This window comes from Papio anubis, chromosome 4 (genome assembly GCF_008728515.1).
Source record: "Papio anubis isolate 15944 chromosome 4, Panubis1.0, whole genome shotgun sequence".
Lineage (NCBI taxonomy): Eukaryota > Metazoa > Chordata > Mammalia > Primates > Cercopithecidae > Papio > Papio anubis.
In genome coordinates, this window is record NC_044979.1 from 160,980,215 (window position 1) to 160,999,294 (window position 19,080).

Here is a 19,080-nt window from a genome sequence, read left to right on the forward strand (position 1 = left end):
CTTGAATTTTTCATCATAATTTCATATAAAACTTATATATATTATACTATATATATATACAAATTTCATCAAAAGTATGTAAAATGACTCATTTCTATATGACATAGGTATTGTCAGGGATAAATTCATAAAGCTATTTATATGTTTAAATAAGCACTAAGAAGAATTAGCTGTTATTTGTGAGGCAACACCGTGTGACACTAGACTGCATATTAAGCTGAATGAAGGATGTAAGACATTTTTCAATGATTGGGCTGGCAAGAGTGTGTTGTCTGTGGTGGGGTCCAAATAGATACAAGGATTCTACTTTGGGAAATGCTTAAAGGCCAAAACTACAATCTAGAAAATAAATATGTATAGTTTTGTTTGCTTTTTCCTATTTTGATACTTTAAAACTATGTGTTATGAATTGGGCAAAACTGTCACCAAACTTTAGGACAGTTTTCTTGAATATTGCATTCCATTCAGACATTTGAAAGTGAATTTTTGTTCATTTTTAATTATCCTGTCTGTTTTAATCTTTCAGATCATAAGGCCTATGGGTTTTCTGCCCCAAAAGACCAGCAAGTGGTCACAGCAGTAGAGTACCAAGGTACAGTATCTTACTGATTTTCACAGGCTGCATTGTTGAAATAACTCATGAGAGTGACTCATGTGATGTGATTTTCTATTTGTTGGGATTCTCTGCCTTACCTTCTACTAATTCCTCTGCCTGAAATGCTGCTTCATGCTGACTCCACCTCAAGAACATTTTCTCCACCTCCTCAGTGGACATTTTGGACATTCAATAAAAGACTGGATGTACAAAGCAGGTCTCCTATTACTTACATTATCTGCAACAAAGCAAATCTGATTTGTGAAACTGGGAGATGGAGAGCTTGGAAAGTTTCTAGCCAGCTAGATATGAGAAATAGAAATGAACACAAACCCCTCTGTGTGTATTTAAGATGATATTAATATAGCTTACTTTGGGGCACCATTTTATCTATTTTAGCTTCTTTAAAATGTTTATAAGGAGGAGTCAATTTAAGAGTATAAAGTTTCTGTTTTGCAATATAAAATAGTTCTGGAGATTGTTATATGTGCAACAATATACTTAATACTGCTGAACTATACAGTTAAAAATGGTCAAGGTGGTGAATTTTATGTTTATTTTGCCACATTTAAAAAATTGTCAAAAGAAACTAGTAACCTATATATGGGCTTTTTAATAAGTTTTTGTTATTGTTGTTGTTGTGTTTTGCTTTATTTTGTTTGAGACAGGATCTCCGTCTGTCACCCACGCTGGAGTGCAGTGTGGTATGATCTCGGCTCACAGCAACCTCCACCTCCAGGGTTAAGTGATCCTCCCACCTCACCCACCCAAGTAGCTGGGATTACAGGCGCAGGCCGCCATGTCTGGTTAATTTTTTGTATTGTTTTGTAGAAACAGGGTTTCACCATGTTGCCCAAGCTGCTCTTGCACTCCTGGGCTCAAGCAGTCTGCCCACCTTGGCCTCCCAAAGTACTGGGATTACAAGCATGAACCACCATACCTGCCCTATAAGTTTATTTCAAATATTGACCACCTACTACTTTTCCAAAGGATCCTTTATCTTTTATATAATTAATAATATTGGGCAATCAGAAGAATTGCTATTTCTTAAATTTAATATTTGTTTAGGCCATTAAGAAGCGGGTCCTAAATGTCTGACCTCTCATCATCAGGTATGTCTTAGGTTCCTGGAGCTGGAGAAAGATAAGTTTGAAGGAAAGAGATAAAGATGAAAGTAAAGGTCTGGAGTGGGGGGGGAATTAAATGAGTTAATATTCACATAGTGCTTTCAACAGTGCTAACACATAATACAAATTATATGTGCTTGTTAAGTAAAAATATGCTGTGGTAAGAATCAGTCCTGGCTGGGAGTGGTGGCTCATGCCTGTAATCTCAAACTCCTGAGGTCAGGAGTTTGAGATCAGCCTGGAAAACATGAAGTCACTGTTTCTATAAAAAACAAACAAATTAGCCAGACATGTGGCACACGCCTGTTGTCCCAGCTACTCAGCAGGCTGAGGCAGGTGGGTGGATCACTTGAGTGCAGGAGTTTGAGGCTGCAGTGAGCCATGATCATGCCAGTGCACTCCAGCCTGGGCAGCAAAGTGAGAGATTGTCTCAAAAAAAACCAAACAAACAAACAAACAAAAAAACACAAAAGGCCAGGCACGGTGGCTCGTGCCTGTAATCCCAGCACTTTGGGAGACTGAGGCAGGTGTATACCTGAGGTCAGGAGTTCGAGACCAGCCTGGCCAACATGGTGAAACCTTGTCTCTACTAAAAAAATTAGCTAGGCCTAGTAGCGGGCACCTATAATCCCAGCTACTTGGGAGGTTGAGGCAGGAGATCGCTTGAACCTGGGAGGCAGAGGTTGCAGTGAGCCAAGATTACACTACTGCAATCCAGGCCTGAGCAACAGACCGAGACTATATCTCAAAAATAAATAAATAAATAAATAAAATAAAAAATAAATTAAAAGTTCATCATTAAAAAAATGAGTAACTTAACAAATTACTTCAACAATTATTAGGTTAACTAGGTTCTCTTAAGTTCTAATATTTTATATGCTTCAGCTATAGAACACTCCGGTATGAGTTAGTTTTAAAGGAGAGAGGTGGGAAGAGGAAATTAATGATTGAGGGAATTTGGGACTATGGAGCACCTCCAGGATGGATAAACAGGGCTGGGTGAGACGCCAGAACAGAAGCTGGAAAGGCCACAAGGGTAAGCACAGAGTGAGGGAGGGGAAAATGGACCAGGATGTCCCCGAGGGACAAAGGAAGTGAAGTTCAGTTCTACTTCTCACTTCCACGGAGGTTCTTAATACTGGGTCCAACTGGGAACAGTGAATGTATATCCTCTCGCATCGTATCTGAGTTAGGACACCAAAATTATATTATTTAACCTTACATTATGTTTTAAAACTGTATCAAGGTGAATTTTACATAACCTGAAATTCATAGTCTTTAAGTGAACAATTCAGTGGCGTTTGATAGATTCAGTTTTGTGCGACCACCACCTCTGCCTAGTTCCAAAATATTTTCATCACTCCAAAACAAAACCCTGTGCCCATTTACATTACTTTTTAATGCATGTTTTATTTTTAATATAGAAAATCCTTTCATAATGTATTGCAATCAAATGTTAATCTTACTCCAAAATAAGTGTTTTCTTTCATCTCACCTCTTTTTAATTAAGAATTTCATTTTAATTCTATTGTATATGTGTCCCCATCATTCCAGCTTGGCTCTTCGTAAGGCATAAATACATTTCTGTGTCTTCTACATTTTAGTCTTAGGACTAAATGCAGTAACTTAATTTTGCTGTAAGTCTATAATATTTTATGATTTGTATATATGTGTATGTGTGTTTCACCCAATTTTTTCATTTGTTATGTCTTGTTTCTCCGAGGTCAAGAAATTATGAATTAATTCCTTCTTTCCGGCGCTGCTATGCTGTATCACTTCGCATGATAGTGCCAAGAGCAGAAGGAGACTGAAATCAGGGCAGCTCTGCCAGGCTTGTAAATTACATGTGCAGCCTTCTGCAAAGGGATGCTAAACCTGAAAGCTATAAATCAGAGTTTAATAGCAAGCATTTCTTCACAGAAGTAATTTCTGCTAAGTCAGAGCTATTTTGGTAGTATCAGTTCTCTTTTTGTGTTATGTAAGATTTTGATGATTTTTAACTTGAGCCCTGAGAATGAAATCAAAGGATAATTAGCAGTACAGAATCCAGGAAAATTAAAATTCGTAATGATTCTATCTATGTAATTCCGAAATGTGATTGTTTTGCCACATGTTGCTGCTAATGCTTTTTATAAACAAAGAATTCTCTTTTCTTGATCCAAATGAAATAGATATTTTGGCAATGAAATAATCATCTTAATAGAAAAGCTTGGCACATTTTCCTGTTTTTAATATGCCTTAGGTTGAGAAAATATGATTTATATCTATATTTTTTGCTATCTCCTACAGAGATAACATTTTATTTCAAACTGGAGTGATTTATGGGTAAATTTGTGATGGTATAAAGTATATATTTCTATGTAAAGGCAAGTTTGCAACTATAACTCAGAGAAATTCCTCAGGGAGTGAAAACAATAATGATCATTTACAGAGTACATACCATATGCAAAGTAGTACCATGTGCATCACGCATGTAAATATAGTGTCTCATTTAATCTTAGTGACAACTTTGTAAGATGAGTACTGTTCTTTTTATCATTTTACAGACGTGGATATAAAAATAATTCTCCCAATATCACATACGGAGTATACAGTAGAGGTCTAACTCCAAAGCCTCTGCTATAACCTCCATGTTATGGTGCAGTAACCCTAAAGCCTGATACACAAAATTATGCTGGCATAAGTATTGAATTTTGGCTGAAGAGAGAGAAGAGCGTTCATGAGAGTTAGGTTGTAAGTTCATTTACTTCCTTATCCTCAGATATTGACCCCATGATTCCAGTATTTTTATTCTCTGCATTTGTTTCCTATGGTTGCCATTAAAAAATACTACAAACCAGGTGACTTAAAACAATAGAAATTTATTCTCTCATGGTTCTGGAGGCTAGAAGTTCAAAATCAAGCATTAGTACCTGAGGGCCTAGGCACTGGCTCTTTCCTTACTTGGGATCTTCTTTCTCAAAGAACTATATAATGAATTCTCTCCCTCCTTTAAACCTTTGGTCAAATGTCACCTTCTAAACGAGGTGAACTCTGGCTACCGTTTTTCAAAAATTGTAGCCCTGTCCCTAGCACTTCCAAACCTCCTGTACTCTGCTCTGCTCTCTTTTGTCTTTATAACCCTCATCATCTACTAACATACGAGGTTATTCACTTTATTACGTTTCTTGTGTATCTGACTTCCCCTGCTGGATTGTAAGATTCCAAAGGGCAAGGATCTTTGTTTTGTTCACTGATATAGCTCAAGAACAATGCATGGCAGACAGTAAGTACTCAACATATTTTGGATGAACTGGATAAACCATTTCTCCACATTTTACATGGCCAGTGAGAGAGAGGCTGGAGTGAAGTCACTGGACTTAGGAAAATTATTGCTATATTTTCTAGTATAAGTTTCATAGAGGTTTTTCCACAGCGCAATAAGGACAGAAATTAGGAAGAATTCACCAGGAGGGGTGTGTGTATGTGTGCGTGCACACGCAAGCACACGCACATGCGTGAGTATCTAAATATGTAACACAATGCAATTATTTAAGTGTAAAATAAGACTTAAGACACAGAAGACATGAGGAATAGGCTAAAAATGAGTGTGGGTGTGTGTGTAATTGTTGGAAACTCACAAAATACCGGAAGGAAACCTATCTACAACTCAAGACTCCGGAAGGTCACCACCCATTCTCCTTAATCAACAGAACAGAACTGTATTTCCTCAGACAGGTCCCTTAGCACACATTTGTCTTTGTAGCATAATTGTAAACATGTCTGTAAAATGATGTCTCTTTGTAATATAAAACCTGCTTTAAAAACTTTAGATATCCTTGAAAACAATTTTTGGTTCTTTTCTTCCTTGCCTTTCTTTTCTCTGCCCTACTTTCTATTTTCCATTACCTTTTATTCCATTTTTGTATGTCCAGCAATATGTGTGGAATGAAAAAAATTAGAAACTAAATATTCTGCATTCTTTTTTAACATTCATTTGCTTAACATTAAAATCAGAGGTATGAAAAGGATTTTAAAATAATTTCTGGTCAAAGATACTGTGCTTTTTTAGGTCAAACCATATGCCTTGTGGGAAAAAAGTATTTCAGAAATATGGAGTTGACATTCTAGAGAGCCTGGTTAAAAAATACTTTTAAAAATATTTATAACTGGAGGTTTCCATTTGGCAACTTGAAGCGGTTCCCAGACTGGCACTGGGTTGTTTTTTTTTCTCTCTCAGACATCTCGTTTGGACAGTGAAAAGGGGGTTCTTTTGGAGGCTCCAAGAATTATTTAATGACACAATTACAGTAAATGTCTTGTAATAAAAGCACTTAGCTACATTGAGGTAGTCACAGTTGATGCCAAGATTTAAATTTTAATAATTATCTGGACTGAGGCAAGGTTATATAGGCAGTTGTTTGGGGGTAAAAATCAATGATTTATTAGGAGACCATGTTGGATATGTATTAATGTATTTGTAGAGCAGGTCGACAAAGAAGGGATCTGAGTGAGAATATAGCATGTTGCTGAAACTTTTCTGGTTTCCCAGCATGTCCTGAGCTGGATTAAGTGCCTTTCTTGGGTACTAAGCATGAATCACCATTTACATAGCTGGTATTCAGCAACACTGAGCTGAAATGCCATTATCTTAGTTTCCTCTTCTACCAGATGGTAGACTCCTTCAAGACTGAGACTGAGAATAATAAGATACATAATTAATCATAGCTGCCATTTGTTAAGTCCTTACTATGTCCAAGTCTGTGTGCTTTGCATATCTTATTGCATTTGAAGACTCACAACAACTTTGTGAAATACTAGCCCATTTTACCGGTGAAAACTCAAACTTGATAACCAGGGAAATAAGCATAGTGTCACGCAGTTATTATGTGGAAGAGCTAGAAGGCTTCCAATTCATTTCTGCATTGAGCCAACATGGGACCCGTTGAAGTAATTTATGAATGAATGAATGAATAAAACTATAAAGGAGTAATTTAAATATGTTTAAAATGTTGTTACCCAGTTAAGTAAAATATAAATTCATGGAGACAATTAGAAAAACAAGTATTTTTATTGTTGTTCCTAGAGGCTATTTTAGCCTGTAAAACCCCAAAGAAGACTGTTTCCTCCAGATTAGAGTGGAAGAAACTGGGTCGGAGTGTCTCCTTTGTCTACTATCAACAGACTCTTCAAGGTAAGAAGCTGGAGGCTTGAAGAGGTGTGAGCAAGAGAATGCCAAGTACAACCAGGATCCTTTAATTGACAAATGAGATCAGGACATGACTGATTACTGAAAATGTGTTTTTGTAAGCGTGAGATGAAAGCAACCACGTCTGAGACATAATAGCCACAAAAGCAGAGAACAGAGGGAGGTGAAGCCCACTGAATCCCTGGACTCTTCTTTCTCAATTCAGGCATAAAGGATGCAAAATGCAATTGCTCTTATTGGCTCCGTAGATTAAACTCTCTCTTTCTTTCTTTCTTTCTTTCTTTCCTTGTTTCCTTTTCTTTCTTTCTTTCTTTCTTTTCCTTCTTTCTTTCTCTCTCTTTCTTTCTTCCCTTCCTTTCCTTTCTTTCCTTTCTTTTCCTTCCTTCCTTCTTTTCTTTTTTCGTTTCTTTTCTTTCTTTCTTCCTTTCCTTTCCTTTCTTCTCTCTCTCTCTTTCTTTCTTTCTCTCTCTTTCCCTTTCTTTCTTTTTCTTTTTCTTTTCTTTCTTTCTTCCCTTTCTTTCCTTTCTTCTTTTTCTTCCTTTCTTTCCTTTCTTCTTTTTCTTCCTTTCTTCCTTTCTTTCCTTTCTTTTTTCAAGGTCTTTTTCTCTTGCCCAGCCCAGAGTACAGTGGTATGATCATGGCTCACTGCAGTCTCCACCTCTGGAGCTCAAGTTATCCTCCCATCTCAGTCCCCAAGAAGCTGGAACTACAGGTGCACACCAGTATGCTCAGCTAATTTAATTTTTTTTTTTGTAGAGATGAGGTGAGGTCTCCCTATGTTGCCCAGGCTGGTCTTGAACTCCTGGACTCAAGCCATCCTCCTGCCTCAGTCTCCAAAAATGCTGAAATCACAGGTGTGAGCCACTTGCCTGGCTCCTGAGAGAAAGGAATTAAAAAATTGTGTGGTTTGGAAGTGGAAGGTTGCTTCTCAGTCATAATGCTGTCAACCTATTTCCTTAAGTCCATCTTGAAAGGCAGGCCACCACTGAGAAGCTTAGGGAGTTAAGACTTAAGAGTGGGTTGTGACAACAACCATTATCAAGTACTTTCTTTTCTTTTCTTTTACATTTCTTTCTACTACCAACTCTTGCCATTGAATATGTGATGCACTTATAATTTAAGACATTGATAATGATGGATGAAGCAAATTTCCATTTGCTTCAAAATAAACCAGTGGTTAATGATACAGATGAAACAAGATAAACCCTGCATTGATTACTATTATAGCTGGTCAATGATACATTGAGGTACAATTCACTCTACTTTCTAATGTTGTGTATGCTTGAATCTTTCCATTATAAATATTTCTAAAGCTGGAAATACAATTTTACAAGTGTGATAAACATGTTATTATTTTAAAATACTATGTATTTCTTTAATGTTAAAGAATTAAGTGAAAATGTTTGAAGTTTGTAGAAAATTTAAAATATCCCCTCGAGTTCTTATATGTCAAGATAAAGACTACTAGCTGTAAGGTGTTAATAGCACAGCTGTCTTCACTTGAATTTTCTGTAGTTGCCATTTCTGGCATGTGCACGTTATGCAAAACTATTTGAGCCACTGCACCTGCCTAATTTTTACATTTTTTTAAAGAGATGAGATCTGGCCATGTTGCCAAGGCTGGCCTCAAACTTCTGTCCTCAAGTGATGCTCCTACCTCAGCTGGGACTACAGGTACAAGCCACCACACCGGGTGCAAAACACTATTTTAATTCTGAATATGTTACTATCAAAAAATAAAATAATGTTTTTAACCACCTTTTCTTGTGCCGCAGTGTTACGTGGGCCACCACACATAAAGTTACTGTTCCAGCCAATTAAACCAGACTCCCTGGTTTTCTGAAGACATGAATATTTTTACAAGGGAACTAGAAAGGGAATGAGGCAAGCATTTGAACTGAATTCTTTAAAATATAACATGGGGCTGGGCACAGTGGCTCATGTCTGTAATCCCAGCACTTTGGGAGGCCGAGGCATGCAGATCACTTGAGGCCAGGAGTTCGAGACCAGCCTGGCCAACATGGTGAAACCCCATCTCTACTAAAAATACAAAAATTAGCCAGCATGGTGGTGCACATCTGTAATCCCAGATGCCCGGGAGGCCGAGGCATGAGAATGGCTTGCAGTGAGCCAAGATCACACCACTGCACTCCAGCCTGGGCAACAGAGCAAGACTCTGTCTCAAAAAATAAAATTTATATACATAATATGGAAGGGCCTCTGGGGCCAGGCCTGCTGGCAGCTGTTCCTCAGAGGGCCCACACTGGAGCTGACAGCCTGCCAGGGAGCTGGGCACTTGGAGACGGGGTGGGAGCACTAGGGTCAGCCAGAAATCAAACATGTCAGTGAAGGCCCAGAGCAGCTCGGAAGATAAAATAACAGTCCACTTTATAAACCAACAGTGAAACATTCACAAACAAAGGAAACATTGATAACTCTCTGCTAGATGTTGTGGTTGAAAATAACGTAGATATTGATGGGTTTGTTGCCTAGCAGGGAGCCTTGGCTTGCTCTGTCACCTCATTTTTGAAAAGCACATATTTGAGAGGTTAGACACAATCACTGACAATATGCTTGATCTGGCATATGGACTGACAGGTCAGAGTTGTATTGCCAAATCTGGTTGACAAAAATCTATGGGCCATATGACTGTCTGAGTACCTGATGCAGTGGCCAGTGCAAGACAATCCACTGACATGGGCAAGACCACCTAAGCTACAATAAATAGGAATGCTTTCACTAAATTCTACCTATTTTTATAATTATGTCTTAATATAATAAAATAAAAACATGCATGAATGAACATTATTATGACCAGCTTTACTATTTTAATTCACCTTGTATAACTACTGAATTTTGTAGTTCTGAAAACATGCAATTTTTATATTTGTTAAATTAGAAAAAGGTCAGTTAAATATTAGAAAATAATTAATATGATAATACCTTACAAATTTTGCCTCACGTTTGTTTAGCAACTTTCAGCAAAATGTTTTCACATGGCCTTATGTCTGCTTACCTAGAAAGTAAATTTTTTGAAAAAGATATTATTATCCCTGTTTTATGTAAGTGAAGGCAAAGACCTAAAATGGCTTGTTAGGGTCATCCAAATAATTAGAAAATCTATGCAGGTGTGTACTGTAAGGTATATGTTAGACTGAAACTGGAGAAATTATGACTATCTTACAGCAGCAATTAAATCTGACTGCGTATGGACAAAAACATTTAATTGCTCGGTGAACTGCTTAACTGACAGTTATTAACCTTATACATAAAGATTTCAAAATTTTGATTTGGTGAGAAGTATGAGGTTGAACATAGGCATTACAACACTGCCAAATAAGTTTGATCTCTGTTTTGACTAAGCTAGTAGAATAAACTAAAATTAAATGTCAAAATGAATTAAAATATGAGAATATAAAACTAAATATGCCTTTTTGAACTTTTTTTTTTTTTTTTTGAGACGGAGTCTCGCTATGTCGCCCAGGCTGGAGTGCAGTGGCACAATCTCGGCTCACTGCAGCCTCCGCCTCTTGGGTTCAAATGATTCTCCTGCCTCAGCCTCCCAAGTAGCAGGGTTTACAGGCGCATGCCACCATGCCCAGCTAATTTTTTGTATTTTTAGTAAAGACGGGATTTCACCATGTTGGCCAGGCTTGTCTCCAACCGCCTCGGCCTCCCAAAGTGCTGGGATTACAGGCATGAGCCACCACGCCTGGCCTTTTGAACATTTAAAAAACTGTCCTTTCCAAAAGAAAAAATTTAAATAACAGCATCCATATATAATTTTTAGGCTTTAAACTTGAGTTGATTAATAGGGAAATAAATGCTTTGGTTACTAAATGAACTGACTAGAGGAAGGTATTACACAGAAAGCTACTTGGGTTATTACTAACATCAGTGTCTTCTTTTTCTAAAAGGTGATTTTAAAAATCGAGCTGAGATGATAGATTTCAATATCCGGATCAAAAATGTGACAAGAAGTGATGCGGGGAAATATCGTTGTGAAGTTAGTGCCCCATCTGAGCAAGGCCAAAACCTGGAAGAGGACACAGTCACTCTGGAAGTATTAGGTGATGTGCATGTATATGTGTGACTACGTCTCTCACTTCTTCTCCACCACACAGCCCTGGGGGCAACCAAGCACTGGTCCATGAACATGCCAGCATCAACTGGGAGCCTCATCCAGTCAAGTTACAGAGACCATAAGCATCACCTTCCCGGCAAGCTCTTGGCCATTTCTACCCATCCCCTCATTGGCTGCTGAAATTTTAGTAACGCGTTATCACAAAGTATCTCTTTGTTAAAGATGGAGGCAATTCCTAGCGGTCCTACAATGTACATAGGAGTATCTTTCCTGAGGGTTTATTTTTCAGTAGTTTTCAGCATATACACAATTTTTCCAACCATTTAAAACAGTATCACATGAGATGGTAGAGAAGCAATAACACACAAAAAAAGTAGACCAAAGGTAGGATTAGAAGTCATTTGGTAAATAAAGGAAATTGACATTGATTATGTACCTGATATGTGTTAGCCCTTGTCACATAAGTAATTTTACTTCATCTTCATTAACATTAATATGATTTTAAATGGAATTTAAATGATTTAACAAGGCCATACAGCTAGAAAGTGTCTGGACTAAGATTTTAATCCAGATGGGGTTAACTCCAAAACCAGTATGTTTAGTTTCTGTAAGAATCATGGATAGACTAGGCACAGGGGCTTATGCCTGTAATCCCACCACTTTGTGAGGTTGAAGTGGGAGGATCCCTTGAGGTCAGGAGATTGAGACCAGCCTGGGTAGCATAGTGAGTCCCCTATATCTCTCTCTCTTAAAAAAAAAAAAAAAAGAAAGAAAGAAAGAAAGAAAACAAAAGAAAAATCCATTTGTGGTGTTGTTATACACCTGTAGTCCCAGCTACTTGGAGGCTGAGGCCAGAGGATTACTAGAGCCCAGGAGTTCAAGGCTGCAATGAGCTATGATCATGCCACTGCACTCTAACCTGGGAGACAGCAAGACTTTCTCAAATAAATAAATAAATAAATAAAAAGAATCACTGATAGATAGTAAAACAGTTCATGATGGTAGTTTGTGGAGGAACATGATCTCTTCTCTTTCATTGGTGGTGTATAATCTACCAAGCAAAGAGACTAAAACAGCTCCCCTTCCTTTTTCATGTTGTTCATGCTCTTTCTGAAATACTAGTGATGCACTAGCACAGGAGAAATTTAATTCAGAAAACCTTGCAGCAGATCTGGCCAGTTTATTCATTTTCTAGTGTTGTATAACAACTAAATAGGTCTGTACAGCAAAAGTCCAACAAGAAGACTGGGTATCTGCCCAAAGTATCCCAAGGCTGAAATCAAAGTATTGACAAGGCTGAGTTCTTATCTACAAGCTATGAGGAAAAATCTGTTTCCAGGCTCATTCTTGGTGTTGGCAGATTTCTGTTCCTTGTGGTTGTAGGACCAAAGTCCCTGTTCCATGCTGGCTATCAGTTGGTGGGCCACGCTCAACTCCTAGAGGCCACCACATTCCTTATTACATGGTCCCTTCCATCTTCAATGAAAGAAAAGCATGTCAAATTCTTGCACTTCGTTTTTGTTGTTGCTTTGAGACAAGATTTTGCTCTGTCTTCCAGATCACGGCTTACTACAGCCTCAACCTCCTTGGCTTAAGTGATTCTCCCATCTCAGCCTCCCATCTCAGCTGAGACCACAGGCACACACCACTTGTGTGTGTGTGTGTGTGTATGTGTGTGTGTATATGTGTGTGTTTTGTAGAGACACAATCTCGCTATGTTGCCCAGGCTGGTCTCAAACTCCAGGCCTCAAGTGATCTTCTTGCCTTGGCCTCCCAAAATGCTGTGATTACAGGCGTGAGCCACCACACCTAGCCTTCTTCTTGTGCCTTGCATATCTGACTTTTCCTTCTGTAACCAGCCAGAGAAAACTCTCTGCTTTTAAAGGTTCATGTGATTAGGTCAAACCCATTCATGAAATCATCCTATCTTAGGGACAATGGTTTTGGGACCTCAGTTACATTTCCAAAATCTTTCTACTACAGTACCTAGATTAGTGTTTGATTGAATAACTGGAAAAAAAAAAGTGTATTTTTACCAAGGACTGCAATCTTGGGAGACCACCTTAGAGTTTTGGAGTAGAAATACTGTAATCTTGGGAGACCACCTTAGAATACAGCCAGTTCTGGGTTTTCCTGAATAATAAATAGGTCACCTAATGAAGTCTGGTTTACTTTTCAATCCCTGAGATCAGAATAACCCTAATAGCTGGACCAGGTATTTTCTAACTTGGCCAGTTCTAGATAGAATGAGATTTATAGTTGAGTACTGGGCCTGAAAAAAATACTCAGGTTTGGCCGGGCATGGTGGCTCATGCCTATAATCCCAGCACTGTGGGAGGCCAAAGCAGGAGGATTGCTTGAGCCTAGGAGTTCAAGACCAGCCTGGGCAACATAGTGAGACCCTTTCTATAAAAAAAAAAAAATTCTAAATTAGCTGGTCATGGTGGCTCGAGCCTATATTCCAGCTACTTAGGAGGTTGAGGTGGAAGGATCAATTGCTTGAGCTCGGGAGGTTGAGGCTACAGTAAACCGTGATCACACCACTTTACTCTAGGCTGAGTTATAGGGTGAGATTCTGTCTCAAAAAAAAAAAAAAATCTATCTACACACACACACATGCACACGCACTCTCTCTCTCTGTTAGGCTTCTTTTAAATATAATTGGTAATAAACCAATTGAAGAAAACAGTAGAGATTATCTAATAAAGAATAGCTGTTGTACAAGCTAAAGTAATGCTTATTATTATAAAAGATAGGCCTTTAACTCTCAGTGAGTTGATTAACATAATAAGTTTCTTTCTCACTGAAGTAAAGCCTAAATAGTTGGGACAGTGGTGGAGGAGCTATATTATTTTATTTCATGAAACCATTAGAGACTCAACCTAATATAGGTCTGACATCTTCAATACATGACTTTCCAAGGTCACCATTGTTGTTGACACCTACTTGGTAGTGGGAGGGGGTGGAGGATATGAACAAACATGTGGAGGTTTTTAATTAGTCGGACCTGGAACTGGGATATATCACTTTTTTCCCACATTCCATTAGCCAGAACTCATGTATATGACCCCATCTGGCAACAAGAGTGCTGGGAAACGTGGTCCACTGTGTGTCCATGAAGAAAGAAGATGGGTTTGTTGGACAAGTAACCAGTCTCTATCATAGGGTCCAGTAAGCACACATCTTTACCTGGCTATTAAAACCCTTGATTATAGAGACAAAGTCAACAGCTTTAAAGAAAACAAACAACCTTGATTAGCTTATAAATAACCAATATCATCTGACTTCCATTGTTCAGTGGCTCCAGCAGTTCCATCATGTGAAGTACCCTCTTCTGCTCTGAGTGGAACTGTGGTAGAGCTACGATGTCAAGACAAAGAAGGGAATCCAGCTCCTGAATACACATGGTTTAAGGATGGCATCCGTTTGCTAGAAAATCCCAGACTTGGCTCCCAAAGCACCAACAGCTCATACACAATGAACACAAAAACTGGAACTCTGGTAAGGTCATTTCAAGAATTGACTTGATAACTGTCTTGCATTTGGATTAAAAAAAAATTATTAGAACTTAAGATGATGTTGAATAGAGAAGTGATACCATTGCTTGCTAAGTGGAGAGAAGCAGGAGCAACAGGAAAGATGGCGGCACTTGTACCAAGAAGTGATGGAAAGAGCTGCTATAGGAGATGGGAAGAGAAAACAGAGACTGAGGGAGCTGAGTGTCCAAGGACCAGTAAAAGAGCAAAGGGGCAAAGGTTCCGGAAGCAAAGGAGCAAAGGCTGTGTGTTTATCTTTTCAGAATTTAAAAAGATTCTATAATTGACAATCCTATAAACGATACCAATTAAGATTTTCCTACACCCTAAGCTACTTCCTGGTAGTAACTCTGGCTCTTTAAAGGAAATGTTTATTGTTTGCTGCTGCAATGAACTCGCTTGTGACTTAGGAAAGTGCATGAAACCTTTTACCGTGGAGGCCTTCATTTATATAGATGGTGTTTCCTAGGAATTAGAAATACCTAGACTACTGAGTACTACCATGTGCTATAAACTTTAAAAAATGCGTGGCCGGGCGCGGTGGCTCACGCCTGTAATCCCAGCACATTGGGAGGCCGAGGCAGGCAGATCGCGAGGTCAGGAGATCGAGACCATCCTGGCTAACATGATGAAACCCCGTCTCTACTAAAAATACAAAAAAAAATTAGCTGGGCATGGTGGCGGGCACCTGTAGTCCCAGCTATTCAGGAGGCTGAGCCAGGAGAATAGCCTGAACCCAGGAGGCAGAGCTTACAGGGAGCCGAGATCGCGCCACTGCACTCCAGCTGGGCAACAGAGCAAGACTCTGTCTCAAAAAAAAAAAAAAAAAAAAAAAATTGCACGCTGCTTTCTTAAGTAACAGTGCCCCAAAGCCCACTAAGCTTGATTCGTGATGATGAATCAGGCAGTTATCTGCAGCTATCTTCTGGCCTGGGGACTAAGTGCAGCCTCAATTTACAACATCAGGAAAATGCATGAAAACTTGCTTGGGGATACCCTGGCCATGTGAAAATAGTAACTGCAGTCAATCATGGTAGGATTCTTGTGTCATTAAATATTTCCATGACTGTAGATCACCAACAGTTGACTCTGTGACTTGCATATCTACTACTGTAGACTGAGTCCAGATATTCTGTTTCCTCCTGTAAAATATTCTTATTGAAAGACTTTCTAGGAATACTGATGACAATCTCTAAGCAAGCTCTGTGAAGCTAATTACATTTAAAAATAAAATGTATTTTACTTTTTCATCTGTGATTATAAGAATAGAAGTGGAAGTTTAAAGAAAGGTCATTAAGCTTGAAGCTTTTAAAAAAAATTCAATGTAATAGTCCATGTCAGTTTAAAATTGTCTGCCTTCTAGCAACGCAGAATCACTATGACAGCCATTATCAAAAAAATCTTAAAGGTGTGGTGATAATAATAACAATTTTAATAATTTTTAAAAATGTTTTTGAGACAGAGTCTCCCTCTGTTGCCCTGGCTGGAGTGCACTGACGCAGTCTCGGCTCACTGCAACCTCCGCCTCCTAGGTTCAAGCAGTTCTCTGCCTCAGCCTCCAGAGTAGCTGGGACTACAGGCACCCGTCACCATGCCCGGCAAATTTTTGAATTTTTAGTAGATATGGGGTTTCTCCATGTTGGCCAGGCTGGTCTGGAACTCCTGACCTCAAGTGATCCACCTGCCTCGGCCTCCCAAGGTGCTGGGATTACAGCTGTGAGCCACCATGCCCAGCCAATTTTAATGAATTTTGAAATGAGGATATAATGCTTCATTCCTTTCATCTACAAGTGCACAATAACATTTACAAACTATATCTTCTGATAAACAAGAAAGCAAATTGCTAAAGTGGCTGAATAATGAAGCCTATTGGATGCAGCTCCTTCTTAAGCACGGCCACGCTCTGGCCTCTCAGCAGTCAGCAGGTACAATCAGCAGGTCTGAGTGATTTTACACTGAGCAACTGGGCAGAAAAACCTGCTGTCACACTTTGCTATATTTACTTTTCAAATGTATTTTTTCTCAGGGTAGTCGGTAAAAGCCCCAAGGCAGGTCTGAAAGGATAGACTCACTTTCCTCAGCTAACCTCAACCCTTGAAATAGCTTGTGATGTCAAAGGAATGCACCTGGGTTGAACTAGGATGGGTTCTTATGTGAGAAATGAACAACAAAGGCTCTGGTGTATGGAAGCCAGTGACTTCCTTTTAATTACCAGCTATCATATGCTGGAAGATCATTTTGGGTTTTAGTCTAACATATTATTTATATGTAACCTTGGCCCCGAGTTCATGGTGAATATTCAGCATTCTTCCATTCCATTTCATTTCCCTCCATTCCTTTCATGTGTGTGGGATTCCCTTTCCTCCTTCCTTCCTTCCTTTCCTCCCTCCCTTCCTCTCCTCCTCTTCCTTCCTTTCCTCCTCTCCCTCTTCCCTTCCTTTCCTCTCTTCCTTCCTCTCTCTCTTCCTTCCTTTCCTCTCTTCCTTCCTCCCTCCTCCCTCCACTCCTCTTCTTTCTTTTCTCCCTCCCTCCCTCCCTCTCTTCTTTCTTTCCCTCCCTCCCTCCACTCCTATTTCTTTCTTTTCTCCTCTTCCTCCCTCTTCTTTTTCTTTTCCCTCCTCCTCCCTCTTCTTTCCACCTTCTTCCTTCCTTTCCTCTTCCTTCCTTTCCTCTTCCTTCCTCTTCCTTCCTCCCTCTTCCTTCCTCCCTCTTCTTTCTTTCCTCTTTCTTCCTCCTCTTCTTTCTTTCCTCCCTCTTCTTTCTTCCTCCCTCTTTTCTTCTCCCTCCCTCCTCCTCTTTCTTTCCTCCCTCCCTCTTCTTTCTTTCTCCTCCTCTCTTTCTTTCTTCCTCTTCATTTCTTTGATCTTATTCATTTCATTCCAGATGTTCATCGGGGATCATTACTGATAAAATAATGAAGTATATTATATCAGTCTTAGCTTTTGGTTGCTTTGACAGGGATGGGAAGGAGCAAGGGCTGGCTTTTCTTTTCAAATTTAAAATAATTCTAGAATTGATAGAATCGACAATCCTATAAACCGATACCAATTAAGATTTTCCTAGGCCTAAAAGCTACTACTTCCTGGTGTAACTGGCTCTTTAAAGGGAGTATTTATTGTTGGCTGCTGCAGTGAACTCGCTTGTGACTTAGGAAAGTGCATTAACCCTTTTACCAGGGAGGCCTGCCCTTCATTTATAAATGATGTTTCCTAGGAATTAGAAATACCTAGACTACTTAATACTACCATGTGTTATGAACTTTAAAAAATGCTCACTGCCTTCCTAACTGTACTACTTTCATGGTTAAAAAAAAAAAAAAAAAGAAACTTCCCTGTGTGTATTTTGTCTTTGTTCTTCTCTGTCAAATTAAGCAAAAGTCTAGCTTAAGCTCCTTGAAGTCATGGAGATTTTTAAGTTCATAGTAAAGATAGAAAGTCTCAAATTTTTGAAAAGGAAAGACAAACTTGAAGCTAAAACTTGAGGAACAGGGTTATTTAAAAAGTCTACTTATACATCTATGGCTTAAAAATACATATTTTTGCATCCACAAATAGCAATTTAATACTGTTTCCAAACTGGATACTGGAGAATATTCCTGTGAAGCCCGCAATTCTGTTGGATATCGCAGGTGTCCTGGGAAACGAATGCAAGTAGGTAAGCATGAAATATTGGGAGGAACAAATGGTTTTCAATTAGACTGTGAATTCCAGCATTTGGGGGTAGAAGGAGCAAGGAGCAGGACATGTCTGAGTGACTTGAAGGATAAACAGGAGAGAATGATTAAAATTAACTTGATATGATGTGTTGCAAAGAAGCAAGGATGCTGTTTTTAAGCCATCTCCCAAATAAGCCAAAAATACTTAGTATTGTAGTTAACCACTGTTTTTAGTTTTTTAAATAATTGTTTTTAAAATACATTCTTCTGGGTAATCTTTCTCTCGATTAAAAGCTAAGTATCTTGTAGTCTAAATTGTTGAAGGTCTAGAAGTTTGAATTTCTGATATTTTTAAAATTCAGGAATGCATATCATTGATATTAGCCACCAAATTAATTCAGTTGTTGACATTTACAGTCAACATAGCAGTTATTTAAGTAATCAGAAAGTATCCCTTTCAATGCTGCTTTGAAATAATCATTTAAAAAATTCATCACAACATGTTTAAAAATTAAGGCATTGTTTTCTTAGTTTCATTTATTCACATATGTCCTCATGGGTTTTTCTTCTGTTGTTTTTGGTTTTTGTTTTTTTGAGACAGAGTCCTCGTCTGTTGCCCAGGCTGGAGTGCAGGGTCGTGATCTCGGCTCACTGCAACCTCTGCCTCCCAGGTTCAAGCAATTTTCCTGCCTCAGCCTCCCAAATAGCTGGGATTACAGGCGCACCCACCGCACCCAGCTAATTTTGGTATCTTTAGTAGAGACAGGGTTTCACCATGTTGGTCAGGCTGGTCTCAAACTCCTGACCACAGGTGATCCACCCACCTCAGCCTCCCAAAGTGCTGGGATTACAAGTGTGAGCCACCGCGCCCGGCCTGTCCTCATGGTTTTTGCCA

The 19,080-nt window shown here is 39.0% G+C and overlaps 1 protein-coding gene across 1 annotated transcript in view; it reads left to right on the forward strand.

Annotated features, from left to right (window-relative positions):
- JAM2 (junctional adhesion molecule 2) overlaps nucleotides 1-19,080 on the forward strand; it is a 79,583-nt gene that overhangs the window by 45,900 nt on the left and 14,603 nt on the right. Inside the window, exons 2-6 of the mRNA XM_003895589.4 lie at nucleotides 527-592; nucleotides 6,788-6,895; nucleotides 10,828-10,980; nucleotides 14,293-14,495; nucleotides 18,085-18,184. Coding sequence (XP_003895638.1) covers nucleotides 527-592; nucleotides 6,788-6,895; nucleotides 10,828-10,980; nucleotides 14,293-14,495; nucleotides 18,085-18,184 — 630 coding nt within the window. The remainder of the gene's footprint in view (nucleotides 1-526; nucleotides 593-6,787; nucleotides 6,896-10,827; nucleotides 10,981-14,292; nucleotides 14,496-18,084; nucleotides 18,185-19,080) is intronic.